This window comes from Chiloscyllium punctatum, chromosome 18 (assembly GCF_047496795.1).
Source record: "Chiloscyllium punctatum isolate Juve2018m chromosome 18, sChiPun1.3, whole genome shotgun sequence".
NCBI classification, from domain to species: domain Eukaryota; kingdom Metazoa; phylum Chordata; class Chondrichthyes; order Orectolobiformes; family Hemiscylliidae; genus Chiloscyllium; species Chiloscyllium punctatum.
The window spans coordinates 96,545,164-96,561,256 of NC_092756.1; the positions used below are offsets into that span (position 1 = coordinate 96,545,164).

The following is a 16,093-nucleotide window of genomic DNA, read 5'->3' on the forward strand; positions in this document are numbered from 1 at the left end:
TCAGTCCCCTTCAGTGCAGGAGGCCATGTGGAAAGAGCAAAATAGCCTCCATCTATTAGTTCCCTGGATAGTATAGTTGGAAACATGTTTCATGTTCTGGGAGGAGGAGGGATCACCAGGATACACAAGGTGTAAGCTGCTAATTTTGATTGACAGCTTCTGCAATTGCTCATCATTCACCCCAGTTCCACTGTCCATTAGGCCTGCATGCTTTCAGAGGATCAGGAGATCCACAGCTATGTTTTGTCAGTACTCCTTCTCTGGTGTGCGATGCTCACCAAGCTTGCAGTCTGCCACTGAAATCCATCTCCCACCAAAACCCCACATGTACACATACCTTTGAACTTTGATCGGATGTTTGCCAGCTCCTTATTTATTCGTTTAATTTCTGCTTCTTTGCTTTTACCTGAAAGAAAGAAACAGGGACATCAGCAATGCAGAAGTTGGAACTGTTCGCCTCAAATCAGAGTTCAAAAGACATTTATAGGCAGTGTCTAAAACAGGTAGTGAGAGGTTTTGATAATGTAAACAGGGAAAAGCAATCTTACTGGCAGGTGAGTCACAACCAGAGGCACAAAATTAACGGTAACTGGCAACATTTCTTTGACACAGTGAATTATAATTTATTCAAGCCTGAATTAGATAGATCATTGATAGACAAAGGACTCCAAGGTATGGCGGCCAGATAGGAAAGTAGAGCTGGGATCGCAACCAAAACAGTTGTGACCGTATTGAGCAAAGAAGCAGACTCAAAGCCAAATAGCTTACTCCTGCTCCTCAACCCCACGTTCCTGTGAAAAGCACAGCCTGAAAAAAGAATTTATGCAGCTTGCACAGTAGCAAAGGGTGAAACAGTAAATTTTAAAAGGCAACTGAATATATAGTTGAAAAGGAAACATATGTCGGGCTACAAAGAAACAACTAGGGAATGGGAATAACTGTGGAACTCTGACAATGAGCAAGGATAGGCATGGTGGGCCAAGTACAAAAAACAATTTCTACATTAATTTCGAGCACCAAATTCTCCAACACACATTTTAAAACTTAGGGACCTTAGCAGGTTAGTACTTCAATTCAATCTGCACTAATAGACTGGGGGAGACTGTGGCCTAGTGGCATTATCACAGGACTGTTAAGCCAGAGACCCAGGTAACGTCCTGGGAATCTGGGTTCGAAGCCCACCACAGCAAATGGTGGAATTTGAATTCAATAAAAATTTGGAATTAAAAAATCTAATGACAACCATGAAACCATTGTTGATTGTCAGGAAAATCCCATCTAGTTCACTAATCTCCTTTAGGGAGAGGAACAGCCATCCTGGTCTGGCCAATATGTGACTACAGACCCACAGTTGACATTTAACTGCCCGATGGGAATAAATGCTAGCCTAGCCAGCGATGCCCAAATTTCATGAATGAATAAATTTTAGAAAAAGCATCACATGCAACACACACCAGAAAGGGGGAGGTAAGACAGATACCCTCTTCTTGTTCATGAAGTCGACAACAACGTGCATTTAATCAGTAACCTTAAACATAACAGAAGTCACAAGGAGCTTAAGCAGCGATTCCCAAACAAAAAAACTGACACTGAGCCACATGTGGAATTCTTCTGGGAGGTGAGCAAAAGCTTGGTTAAAGAGTTGGGTTTAAAAAGGAAGGAGATAAATTGGTAAAGGTTTAGGGTTGAAAAATGTGTTGCTGGAAAAGCGCAGCAGGTCAGGCAGCATCCAAGGAGCAGGAGAATCCACGTTTCGGGCGTAAGCCCTTCTTCAGGAATGAGGAGGGTGTGCCAAGCAGGCTAAGATAAAAAGGTAAGGAGGGGGGACTTGGGGGAGGGGCATTGGGAATGCAATAGGTGGAAGGAGGTTAAGGTGAGGGTGATAGGCCGGAGAGGGGGTGGGGGCGGAGAGGTCGGGAGAAAGATTGCAGGTCAAGAAGGCGGTGCTGAGTCTGAGGGTTGGGACTGAGATAAGGTGGGGGGGGGGGGGGGAGGGGAAATGAGGAAGCTGGAGAAATCTGCATTTATCCCTTGTGGTTGGAGGGTTCCCAGGCGGAAGATGAGGCGCTCTTCCTCCAGGCGTCTTGTTGCCATGGTCTGGCGATGGAGGCGGCCAAGGACTTGCATGTCCTTGGCGGAGTGGGAGGGGGAGTTAAAGTGTTCAGCCACGGGGCAGTTGGGTTGGTTGGTGCGGGTGTCCCAGAGGTGTTCTCTGAAACGTTCTGCAAGTAGACGGCCTGTCTCTCTAATGTAGAGGAGGCCACATCGGGTACAGCGGATGCAGTAAATGATGTGTGTGTGAATTTGTGACGGATACGGAAGGATCCTTTGGGGCCTTGGAGGGAAGTGAGGGGGGAGGTGTGGGTGCAAGTTTTGCATTTCTTGCGGTTGCAGGGGAAGGTGCCGGGAGTGGAGGTTGGGTTGGTGGGGGGTGTGGACCTGATGAGGGAGTCACGGATGGAGTGGTCTTTCTGGAATGCTGATGGGGAGGGGAGGGAAATATATCCCTGGTGGTGGGGTCCATTTAGAGGTGGCGGAAATGATGATGGATGATACGATGTATCTGGAGGTTGGTGGGGTGGAAGGTGAGGACCAGTGGAGTTCTGTCCTGGTGGCGGTTGGAGGGGCGGTTCAAGGACGGAGGAGCGGGAAGTGGAGGAAATGCAGTGGAGAGCATCATCAACCACGTCGGAGGGGAATTTGCGGTCTTTGAAGGAGGCCATCTGGGTTGTTCGATATTGGAATTGGTCCTCCTGGGAGCAGATGCGGCGGAGGCGAAGGAGAAGGAATTGAGAATATAGGATGGCGTTTTTACAGGGGGCAGGGTGGGAGGAGGTGTAATCTAGGTAGCTGTGGGAGTCGGTCTGTTTATAGTAAATGTCCATGTTGCGTCGGTCGCCCGAGATAGAAATGGAGGTGTCTAGGAAGGGGAGGGAGGAGTCTGAGATAGTCCAGGTAAATTTGAGGTCGGGGTCGAAGATGTTAGTAAAGTTAATGAACTGTTCAACCTCCTCGTGGGAGCACGAGGTAGTGCCGATACAGTCATTGATGTAGCGGAGGAAAAGGTGGGGGATAGTGCCAGTGTAGCTGCGGAAGATGGACTGTTCCACATACTGACGAAGAGGCAGGCATAGCTGGGGCCTGTGCGGGTGCCCATGGCTACTCCTTTGGTTTGGAGGAAGTGGGAGGATTGGAAAGAGAAGTTGTTCAGAGTGAGGACCAGTTCAGTCAGTCGAAGGACGGTGTCAGTGGAAGGGTACTGGTTGGGTTGGTGGGAGAGGAAGAAACGGAGGGCTTTGAGGCTTCGTGATGGGGTATGGAGGTGTATAGGGACTGGATGTCCATGGTGAAAATAAGGCGTTGGGGACCGGGGAAGCGAAAATCATGGAGAAGGTAGAGAGCGTGGGTGGTGTCCCAAACGTAGGTGGGGAGTTCTTGGACTAAAGGGGACAGGACCGTGTCTAGGTATGCAGAGATGACTTCGGTGGGGCAGGAGCAGGCTGAGACAATGGGTTGGCCGGGGCAGTCAGGTTTGTGGATTTTGGGCAGGAGGTAGAAACGGGCGGTGTGGGGTTGTAGGACGATGAGGTTGGAGGCGGTGGATGGGAATTAGGGTTTAGGGTGGGAATTTCCACCTTCAGGGCCTATAATAGCTGAAGGCACAACTTTTTAAAAGAAAAAGGCACACAAAAGGCCAGAATTGGCAGACTGTAGAAGGTTAATAGACCAGAGGTGAAAAATTAAATTTCCATCTCTAGCCAATTCCCAATGATGACGGCTGTAGACCATATGCTGCCTTGCATCAAACAACATTACATAAATAAGACAATTGAGTGTTAGATTTGTGAGGAAAATGGAAGAATAATTCCCGAATGCTCTGGGTGTAGCCCTTCTTTTACGTGGGCTGAGGCATGCCAAGGGGTAAAATAGAGAAAACTTTAAATAGCATTAAACCTGTCTTAAGCATGCTTGGCTTTGACAATAAGAAATATTTTCTTAATTTCCCTTAAATTTGCAAGTGAGCAGGCTCAATCCATTCAGATTGAACCATTACTGAATTATAGAACCCCTACAGTGTTGAAGCAGGCCATTTGGCTCAGAGTCCATATTGTCCCTCCAAAGACCAGCCCACACAGACCCACAACATTTCCCTCTCCACCATAGCCCTGTAACCCTCCATTTCCCATGGCCAATCCACCTAACCTGCACACCTTTGGACCGCGGGAGAAAACTGAAGCACCTGGAGGAAACCCAAATAGACACGGGGAGAATGTCAAATAATTGATGAATACAACATTGGCAAAAAAAAGTTAAACACAGAAAATTAGGTGAAACACTGAGGCCCTTGTGCAAGATGTAGAGAGTGGGGTGCTGGAAATGCAGAGCAGGTGAGGCAGCATGGAGGAGTAGGAGAATCGACATTTCAGAATTCCTGAAACATCAATTCTCTAGGTCAGGCAGCATCCGAGGAGCAGGAGAACCAAAACATCGATTCTCCTACTCCTCGGATGCTGCCTGATCTGCTGTGCGTTTCCAGCACCCCACTCTCAACTCTGATCTCCAGCATCTGCAGTCCTCACTTCTGAGTGCAAGATGCCAAGACAGGGGGAAAAAAAGGACTTAATAAATTAGTAAATTGTGACTAAGTAACAGTGCGCAGATTTTAAAACCAACCCTAAATTATTTGCCTGCTCTATGATATTGGGAGACTATTTAGGCCAACACTTTACAGCAGTTCCTCAGTACTGCAGTGATGTCACAGATACTGTTTTTTGGAAGAGATGTTAAACTGAGGTCCTATTTGCCTATGCAGGAGGATGTAACTGGAAGCTATGCACGTGAAGCACTTTGGACCATGTATTTATTTAAAAGCCTGTAGATAACAAGAGGAAGGAAAAAGCAAGAGAGATAAGGTATTGCAGTTTCAAAGTCCTAAGTGTGCAAGCACAGGAACTTGGCACAATGAGTGAAAATTTCAACACCAGAGTGCACACAGGGAAAAGGAAGGTTGTGCTGATTGGTGTTTTAAACTGCTTAGGAGGAACAAGGGAAAGTGTAGAGATCATGTCAACAGCTGTGCTGCTTGCATATAAGAGTTAAAATAATCTGCACCAAACAGGCGCCAGCATCCAATCTGGATAAGAGCATGTTTAACAAAGGAATTCCATTGACTCATAACAAAATAAAACGACAAAAAGGAATGACTTGCATTTATGTAGCATCTTATCACAAAGTGCAGAAATATCTTGTGTTCCCTCATACATGCAAGCAATTTATGAAGGCTGGAGCTTCATCTTCAGCTTGATATTCCACTCATTCAACACTACACTGGAGTGTCCTTCAAACATTTAAGATTGAGATGTTTGATTGGATAGATGCTGAGAGGTTATTCCCTTCTCCAGCTGGAAAGCATAGAAGTAACCTCATGATGAGAAGAAATTTCTTCACTCAGTTATGGATCTTTGGAATTCTCCAACCCAACGGACCATGGATGCTTAGTCATCCAGTACATTCAGGTCAGAGATAAATTCTTGGGATATTAAGCAAACAAGGGATATGGAGTAGGGTGGGAATGAGGAGTGAGATCAGCCATTATCTCAGAGTAGAACCAAGGGCCATTCTGCCTACTCCCAGTCCATTATTTTAGTGTCTTGTTCTGCATTAAGCGTTCTAGTTTACTACACAAAGTGATATTTTAATACGGCTTGCAGATTCAAAATTAAAAGATTTAGAAGTTAAAAATAATGTCAGCTCCACCAGTCACCTGTCTGGTTACCTATGCAACAAGGAACACAATGTTCCTAATTTATCTTGTGTGATAACACACAAATGATTCAAGCTACCGGGATGCTGTGAAACAGTAAATGGAGCCTTTCCAGTCACAAGGAACAAAGTTAGTGGCCAGGGCTAAAATAACTGACCTGAACTCAGGTGGTGACAAAGGTGCTGGACAGTTTGCTGACATTGTCCAGGAATCTCAATTAAGTTGTGAGGAGAACTGCTGAAAGCAGTGTGGGTAGGGATGATTATTAGTAACAGACTCTTTACCAGTTTAATTACTGCCAACAAGAATGGCCAAGGATCAGTCATGAAATGGGTTTACAGTGGGGCAAAAGAATTGCACCCTAACAGCAGTCCACACCTTCAGGTAAGAAAGGGAGAAAAAATGTTAGAGTGGGGAATATGTTCCAAAGATCTTTTACAGAAAACCTTTTTTTAAAGCAAGCATGCTTTGTAATTTAGTCAACTGTTCTAAAACTCAAAAACGCTCAAACCTCTCACAATACCTTCTTACTAAGCCCTTGGAACATCACACAGCAGTTATGCTATCAGGCAAGACATGACACCGTGGTTTCACTGTATCAATCTTACAATCTTAATCAACTATCTATTTAACAAACATATAACCAAACTCAGAATACAATTTTAATATGGGGACCGAGAGGCAACTACTCTCCCAGATTCAATTATTCCTTTAAGCACACTAAACGTGAAGGATGTACAATACTACAGGTGATCAACAAGAGGACTTACATGCACACCTGCCCACAACTTGAACCTTAAATCTTAATTAGGACCGGTTACACTGCCTACGATTCCAATCCATTCCCTTTTAGGGGTGTCAGCCATAGAGGACCTCATACCCTTGAGTCTCCTCCTCCCAAAAGTGTTCAAAATTTAAAAAAGCAAGCTCAATGTCTCAACTGCCTTTTTTTCCCTGAATTTTCCAGCTGATATTTTAGCATATTAAACTAAAATCTCATTTGTCCTCACTGGTGAAGGTAAAAGCTTCCCATGGCACTGTTTCAAATAAAAGGAGTCCCCTCCTCAGCACAAAAACAAATTCGGAAATCCAAAATTTAAAAAAAAAATTCAGCTCAGTCAAACTCTCCAAAGAAAAAACAGAGTTAACATTTCAGGTTGATGAGTTTTCATGAGAACTCCAAGATGCTGACTGACATGTGCATCACTAACATTTCCCCTACCAACCGCCCCCCACCTCACCCCCCCTCCCCAATCTCAATATACAGGTCACTATTTCTTCCAGAAGTAATACACAAAAATAAATCCTGTCATTATGTAATTGTAATTTGTGGGAGCTTGCCACACTATAAAGTCATCTAATGTAAAGTAATCTAATCTTCAACATTACCTATCTAGCTATAAACCGTTGTGATAATTGACATCAAAAAAGGTGCTACAGAAATTCAAATCTTTACTTTTATACATAACATTTACCAAACAGGTGGTGTTTCAAGTTGTTCATGCTGCTGCCGCTCTACTCAGCTCACAACTGTAGAAAATAAACTCCGACCAGCTTAATAACAGGCCCCAAAATAACTGATGCAGAATGACACTAAAAATCTCAACAATGGATACAGCTTGCCATTGTTGTTTTTAATTCTTGATGTTGATGAAAAGATCTGCCTCTCTTTTGGAGGGTGTGTAAGATTTTCATCAAAACAAACTTCTGCAGCAACAAATTCCAAGGATTGTGCACTGTGGTTATCTTTCAGAAAGTGAAGCGAGATGAAGCAGACTAGAACTGTCCACTTGAGAAGGGGCAATTTCATTCATTTTGCCTGCATTGCTTCTCTTGAACAGCTAACCATTTAGTCATCTAGACCGAAAGACCCAGTTCTGCCAAAATTTATCCACTACACAAACAACTCAAGCTTAATATCAACTAGAATAGGAGTCTTAAAACTATTTGCTGTTTCTGGTGGAACAGCCAAAAGCGAGTTCAACATTTTTCACAGTGGGACAGGGAAAGGGAGAGGAGAAAGCTAGAGTCTGTGTCTCAATATTTTTTAATAATAGAGGCACCATTTAGTCCAGAAATTCACAAATTAAACTCTTATTCTGTGGCATATTAGCTAAACACAGATAGCATGGGAAGATGCAGCAGGACTCAACGCTACTGATCCAAGATGGGAGAGACAAAGTTATTTGCTACCACAATTGATCACCAGGCTTGTGTCAATACAGCTGACAGAGGCTGTATTGTTAGGTTTCAAGTTCTGATCACTAATTAGTGACCCTTGCCCTAAGAATTCGCACATACAGATCCCACATAGGATCACCTTGCTCAAATACAAAGCTATCTAATGTTGACCATACTACCTGTTGAGGATTTCATTTTATGTTTTTTTCATCTTTAATGGGATGTGGGCATTACTGGTAAGTCCAGAATGTATTGCCCATCCCCAACTGCCCTTGAACTGAGGAGCTTGTTCAACGATTTGAGAGGGTGGTCAAAAGTTAACCATGTTGGCGGCAGTCTTGAGACAGTCACATCAGCAGGACCAGACAAGGTGGACTGATTTCCTTCCCTCAGAGGACATTAACATGAGAACTAGGAGAAACAGTAAGGTATTCAGCTCTTCAAGCTCACTTCACCATTCCATATGAGCATAGCTGATCTTATCTCAGCCTCAACCACACTTTCCTGCCGAGCCACCATAACCCTTCAATGCACTGCTAATTAAAAGTGTGTAAATTTATCCAGTGTCCTGGCATTCACCACACATGGAGGGTGGTAAATCCCATCGATTCACAATCCTTTGAGAGAAGTAATTCATTCTTGTGTGTTTTAAATCTACCGCCTGCTAGCCTAACACTATGACCTCTAACCAAAGTGAACCAGATGGAATTTTACAAGAATGATAGTTTCCCAGTCACCAACACTGAAATTAGCTCTCGATTTGAGATTTAAACGAATTTAAATGCCTTGGTGGGATACAAACTCATGCCCCCAGAACATTAACAGAATTTGCTGGAAAAGCTCAGCAGGTCTGGCAGCATCTATGAAGAGAAATCAGAAAGTTCATGTTTGGGGTCCAGTGATCCTTCCTCACTTTTGAGGAAGGGTCACCAGACCTAAGATTTGAACACTAATTTCTCTTCATAGATGCTGCCAGATCTGCTGAGCTTTTCCAACATTTTCCATTTTTGTTTCTGATTTACAGCATCCGCAGTCCTTTCAGTTTTTATTTCCCCAGACATTAGCCTGGGCCTATGGACATTACCATTATCCCCCCTTAACACAGAGTGATCCTCAAGTGAAATAGTGAGACAGGGAAAATTTAAATTCAGAGGGATCCAAGCCTCATGGCACAAAAGTCACATTTAATGTGAAAGTACGACAAGCAAAATAGGAAAGCAACTCTTTATTACAGTATTAAAAAAATTGAGGTGAAAAAAAATCTTACTGCAATTGTATATGGAACTGATGAAGACCCACTCCTGGAGTACTACACACAGTTTTTGTCCCCCACGTCCAAGGGAGGACAATACACTTGCCTCGGAAACAAAGTTTCACTAGACTGGTTTCCATGACGAGGGATTGTTGACGAGAAGAGATCAAGCCTGTGTGTCCTGGAGTTTCTTGAAGATCTCACATTGATACATATAGAATTGTTAAGGGGCCTGATAGTGGAAATTCTGGGAGGATTTTCTTTCTAGAATTAGGCTCTTATGTCCAAGACCCTAAAGATTGCTGTGGTTCAAGAAAACCATTCACCACCTTCTTCGTGTACAGTTCTGGTCATCCTGCTACAGGAATAATATTATTAAATTGGAGAGGGTGCAGAAAAGACTTACCAGGATGTTGCAGGGATTGGAGGGTTTGAGTTAGAAGAATAGACCGGGACTTTTTTCACCTGGAGCATAAAGGTATATAAAATCACAAAGGGTGTAGATAAGGAGAAAAGCAATGGTCTTTTCCACAAGGTGGGCAACTTCAAAACCTAGTGAGAGGAGAAAGATTTGAAAGGGACCCGAGGGGCAATTTTTTCACAGAGGGTAGATCGCATGTGGAATGAACTGTCAGAGGAAGTGGTAGATGCAGATACAATTACAACATTTAAAAGACATTTGGACAGGTACATGGCTAGGAATGATTTAGAACGAAGTGGGCCAAACGCAGGAAAATGGGATGAGTTTAGTTTGGGAAACTTGGTCGATGTGGACTACTTGGACCAAAGGGTCTGTTTTCACGCTGTCTGACTATGATAAATGCTAACTTAGCTAGGGATGACACAACACGATGATATTTTTTAAAACTGCATCACAAACTCAATAATAATGGGTCAGCCATTTAAGATTAAGAGGAGCTATTTCTTTACTCAAACTTCTGGATCTTTAGAAGTCAATAAAAGATGAAGCTCTGGCTGTTCATTAGTTTAACAGACTCAAAACAGAAGTCCATGTATTTTGGATAACAACAATGACAATTAGGAAAACTTAGAAAGGTCAGCCATGACATCACGAATGGGAAGGCGGTTCAAATGGCCTACTTCTCCTCATATTTCCCATGTTCCCAATCAGATACCAGTTGGCTGGTAAAACACTGATATACTTTGTCACTTCATTTCCTGTAATATCTGCATCTTTCTAGCTACAGATTGAAACCAGCAAATCTCAAATGGTCTCAACTTAGCATCTTAGTAAAATGAAAACTTCAAGCAGACCTTATCAAAACAGAAAGAAAGCAAGGAAAACTAAGTATTTGTACAGAGAAAGAGTTAATGTTTCAGATTGATGACTTTTCATCAGAATTCATGATGAACAGTCATCAGTTATTAGCATTGTTTCTCCCTCCAGGGACACTACTGTATTTTGCTTTGGTGTCGGGATGTCCAAACATCACGACTATTTTAGGATTGAAGCATCAATGTTTGACCTGGATATTTTACAAAATATTGCAAAAACCTATTCCATACTGCAAAAAAAAGGGTGAAAGGAGCGACTGTTTGATGTCCAGCTGATCATGCAATGAGGATACCAATGCAGCAGCGTGTTGCTGACCCTTTGCAATTTACTCCGCTGCAAAAGTAGTCTGACACAGGTCTGAAACCTGGCTCAACAAAGATTTGCACAGAAGTGGTGGCGTGCAGTCATTAACATTTACCAGTGGTCACATAATAGAGCTGTAAACATGACCGTAATGTTGGTGGTCAAGGTTCAGTACCAATCGAGATTATTGGGAAACTAGAAGACAGTGCAACCTGGAATTTTAAAATTGGACTGCAGTGGATTTTGGTGCATTAGCCAGAAATTTTGCAATGAATGCAATTGAGAACCAAACAACACCCTTACTGGTTTTGCCTTTTACTGCATTAACCTGAGTAATCAGTCACATCCATTTTGTACTGTGTCTCCCAAGCAGCAGCCTCTCCAGTCAGCAAACCATCTTTACTACACTCCCAGGCACTCAGATTTCATTAATAGCTTGTTATTTGTAGTATATACTGCAAAGACACATGCACTCACCTTTCCTGTCCTAGTTAGTGCCCGGGATAGGATTGAATAAAAGGTTACAAGGAACAAATGCAAGATTAGACACCCTGCGGCTCATTGCAAATGAATCATGGAAACAGAGGGAACACAGAATTGGACCTGCTCCTTTGCCAGGGATTTCCCAACTTCCTCATCCCATTTTAAATAAAGTGCTCTGCTCATTGACATGATCCACCCAGTGACCAATACACCCTGCACCCGCCACAAACACAAGTGCACAAATTTAACCCAGCCCCATCCCCTCACAGTCAACTTCAGATAGGGGCTACCACACCAAGGGGGGGGGGGGGGGGGGCACATTCACTGCCATAACCAGCCTGCCACCTCGACCACCAAGACCCCCATGGAGAGGGGGTGTTGGCCCAGCTTAAAGAACTTTCTGGAAACAGCACAGGATGAGCATTCTGCAGGGAGGGGGAGGGGGAGGGGGGAGGGGGAGGGGGGGGGGGGGGGGAATCCCCTTTTCAAAGACCCCCACCCAAACCACCATTACCTCCAAACAAAAATAATAAAATTGGAGATATATTTATATAGTCTTTATTTATCAAGGGGATAAATTGTTTAATTAATGTATTAATTAGGGATTATGTTTTATTTTCCCCAAATCAAAGGGGGGGGGGGGAAGAAAGCAGATGAATTATAAATGGTCTTTGCCTGTTCTCCTCCTCCTCCTCCACCCACCTCCCAAAGCCCATCTGCAACCACTTACAGTTCCTAATGTCCGAGATAAACACCGCCAACCCCCTCATCCCATCGCCTTTGGACACCGCCGGCATCTTCACGTCTTGACACGAACCACCGCCACCGCCTAGACCGGGAGAAACGGGCGAAGGGGGAGCGGGATCGTTTACAATGAAAAGGCCCCAGCAGTGGTGAGCAGCAGCAGGCCTCAGTCCTCCTGTCACTGGGCGCCTGGAATCAGCAGGCCGGAACTGGGCGGGTCCTCCCCGGGGGGTGGGAGGCGGAAGGCGGGGCGAACACTAGCACCGGCGCCTACTGGCCCATACACCGGCCCATCAGGCATCCTGCCACCTATGGTTGGTCAGGGTAACGTCAGTCGTCGGAGACCCCGTTTCTTATTGGTCAGAGTCCCGCCCATCATATGTGGGTGGGGTTCAGCCTGCCTCCACCCACACGGCTCATAGGCGTCCCACCTCGCCATCTCTATTGGCTATGATGCATGTTCATCAGGATTATCTGTACGTCTATTGGATGAAGTACACGTCGCTCAAGGTGGCTTTTTTATTTCCATTGGCGGATATTGGGGACCAGCCTCCTTATAGGGGCGGCCGACTCTATTCTGAATGCCGATTGAATTAAAAGCCTGCCGATTACGCTGTGCCTCCCCCGATTGGCTGGAACAATGACAGCGGAGTGGGCGGGTTTTAATGGTAACCAAGATCGCTGGAACAAGGCGGTGGTGGAGGGGAAGCGCCATGATCCTTGTAGGATCCGGTCGATTAATTGAGATGAGCAACGATTCGAAAACATGTTCTCATCCGGGGAGGGCGGCGGCAAATAATTTTATTCATCCGGTTGTGTTGCGTAAATGGGCGATCTGATTGGCTGAGAAACCCGTTCGGCACACCGGAAGCAGCGCCATCCCTTTGCTGATTTGCTAGTGGCTCTGCCAATCAGACAGGTGCCATTTCCGATCGGCAGGGGAACCTGTCAATCATACCGTGTGGATAGAGCCCGCCCACATTGCTCAATAATTCTTTGGCAAAGCTACAATTGAAGGAAGAGGTTATCAATTAAATTAGTCAGTTTTGTTTGTAATTAATCAATGCACCCAATCTCAATATTTCATTACTGCAATAAAGAATACGAGCTGCCAAAAAGAGTCTCCTTGCATTATTAATTCACATGATGTTTTTGGGTACCACACCTTTAGGAAGGATGTATTGGCTTTGGAGGTAGCATAACATTGGTTTGGAAACAAATAAAAAATAAGTTATTGGGAAAGCTCAGCAGGTCTGGCAGCATCAGTGGAGAGAAATAGAGTTGACATTTAGGATTCCTGTGCCCCTTCCTTGTTTCAGAAGACTGATACCTGGATGTCAGGAAATTATTTTTAAGTCAACCTTTTCACAGATGTTACTATACACCTCAGGAACAAAGCTCTTGCGCAATGGTAATATCCCTATCTCAGACCCAGGAGTCCCCACATGTTATAGAAACGTAATAACATCCCTGGACAGGTTGATTAAGATTGCCTACACCTCTGGAGCAGATGTGACTTGAACTGAACTTCCTGCTCTAGAGGTAGGGACTCTACCACAAGAGCCTATAGGGCTTCAGTGGTTAGGTTATCAGGATATATTATACAAATTAGGCCTATTTCATTTAGAAGGTTAAGGAGTGCTCTAAGTCTTTTAAGTTTTTCAAAGGTAAAAGACAGGGTGGATGAAAATAAACTATTTCCACTGATTGGGGATTCTAGAACTAGGAGGCACAGAGAATTAGGGCTGGACTGCTCAGGAGAGAAGTGTGGAACTACGTCTACACACAAAGGATGATCGAGATTTGGAACTCTGTTCCACAAATGGCAGTTGATGCGAGATTAGTTGTTAATTTTATGTCTGAGATAGATATTTTCTTGTTAAGCAAAGGTATTAAAGGTAAAAGAGGCAAAGAGATATGTCAGCTATGGTCTCATTGAATGGTGGAACAGGGTCAAAGGGCTGAATGGTCTACTGTTCCTATATATTTAACGTGCTCCTGCTGTGCAGTGATAGTATCCCCACCTCTGGGCCAGGATGCCTGATTATGATCTGCACCAGAGGTCGATCATAAAATGTCTGAGATTGATTTTTGAATTAAAATATGTTGCATTTACAACACCAAAACAGATTTTGAATTGTTATAGTGTCATTCCGCCCATTGTGGCTGCATCAGCTGTCTGAATAAACATCTCATCTAGTGCCATTCTCCTCCTATCAACCCATAACTTTGCATATTACTCCTTTTCAGATAACTGTTTAATCTCTTCTGAATGCTTGATTGAACTTGCCTCTACCACATTGTCAGGTAGTGAATTCCTGACCGTAACCACTCTGAAAAAGCTTTTCCTCTTACCATTTATGCTTCTTTTTGGCCCGTTACTTTGAATCTGCATCCTCTGATTTTTGATCCTTTTGTAAGCTGGAATGGTTTCACCCTGTATTAGAATGAAGAACTGCAGATGCTGAAAATCTGGGACAATGTCAGGAAATGCTAGAGAAACTCAGCAGGTCTGGCAGCATCTGTCAAAAGAAAAAAAATAGAGGTAATGCTTCAAGTGCAGTCACCCTTCAGCACTGGACTTGAAATGTTAATTCTGTTTCTCTCTCCACAGATGCTGCCAGGCCTGCTGAGTTTCTCCAGCAACTTCTGTTTAGTTTCACACTATTCACCCCTTTTTATCTCGCCACATCATTGTACACATCTGATAATTTCTCCTTTATGTTCTGTTTGGCTTTCCCTTAAATAAATGTTCTCTTTTTATTTTCCTACGGGACTGAAAGTGGCTGTCATTTAATGTCCACCTGAAATTGCCCTTGAGAGAGTGGGTGGTTAACTACCTTCTTGATTTTTGCAGCTCACGCAGTTGCAAGTTCCACTCTGTGTTAAAAGAAAGACAAACGTATGTTTACACTGTGCCTCTAGAGTGATTCGGCACAGAAACAGTCCCTTTTGTCCAACTTGTCTGCGCCAACCAGACAATCCCAATCAGACCATTCCCATTTGCCAGCATTTGGCCCATATCCCTCTAAACCCTTCCTTTTCATGTACCCATCCAGATGCCTTTTAAATGCTGAATTGTACCAGCCTCCATCACTTCCTCTGGCAGCTCATACATAGACACACCACACTCTGCGTGAAAATTTTAATCCTTGGGTCCTTCTTAAATCTTTCCTCTCTCACCTTAAACCAATGCCCTCTAGTTTTGGATGCCCCCACCCCAGAAAAACGATCTTGGCTATTCACCCTATCCATGCGGCTCATGTATTTTAAATGTCTCATGTTGGAATAAGACATACTGAAAATGTGTTGCTGGAAAAGCGCAGCAGGTCAGGCAGCATCCAAGGAGCAGGAGAATCGACGTTTTGGGCATGAGCCCTTCTTCAGGAATGAGGAAAGTGTGCCAAGCAGGCTAAGATAAAAGGTAGGGAGGAGGGACTTGGGGGAGGGGCGTTGGAAATGCGATGGATGGAAGGAGGTTAAGGTGAGGATCATAGGCCGGAGTGGGGGTGGGGGTGGAGAGGTCAGGAAGAAGATTGCAGGTTAGGAAGGTGGTGCTGAGTTCGAGGGTTGGGACTGAGACAAGGTGGGGGGAGGGGAAATGAGGAAACTGGAGAAATCTGAGTTCATCCCTTGTGGTTGGAGGGTTCCTAGGCGGAAGATGAGGAGATGACCTGGGGTGTGCAGTGAGAGAGGGACTCACTGAAATCCTTCTAAAGGGAAGAAGAGAGCTTCTTCAAGGAAGGCATCCTTGTAAGAGGATTCACAGTAGGTTAAAATCTTCTAGGAGAAAGTGAGAACTGCAACTGCTGGAGATCAGAGCTGAAAATGTGTTGCTGGAAAAGCGCAGCAGGTCATACTGGCATAAGACATATTGGCATGCAGTTTAAAAGCTCTTCTTTCTATAATTAGTCTTCAGTGAAACCTTTCAGCAACAAAATGCCTTTTTCTTTCTTCAGATGACTGGGACGGTTAACAATATTTTCATAAAATAAGGAAGGGAAGAGCAAAAAAACAAAAAAAATAAATCAAACAATTACGAAAATGACAAAATGAAGGGAAGGAGGGT

General features: G+C 44.1%; 1 protein-coding gene across 5 annotated transcripts in view; it reads right to left on the reverse strand.

The window, feature by feature from the left end:
- The window catches only part of ap2a1 (adaptor related protein complex 2 subunit alpha 1), a 64,568-nt gene extending 52,341 nt beyond the window's left edge, over window positions 1-12,227 (reverse strand). For 3 of the 5 annotated variants that reach the window (XM_072588859.1, XM_072588858.1, XM_072588856.1), the window contains exons 1-2: window positions 12,011-12,227; window positions 338-406 (exon numbers count right to left, since the gene is read on the reverse strand). In XM_072588859.1, the coding sequence (XP_072444960.1) occupies window positions 338-406; window positions 12,011-12,077 (136 nt within the window). In that variant the 5' untranslated portion in view covers window positions 12,078-12,227. The remainder of the gene's footprint in view (window positions 1-337; window positions 407-12,010) is intronic. The other 2 variants (XM_072588861.1, XM_072588860.1) reach the window with 1 other exon arrangement.
- Between the last annotated feature and the right edge of the window lie 3,866 nt (window positions 12,228-16,093).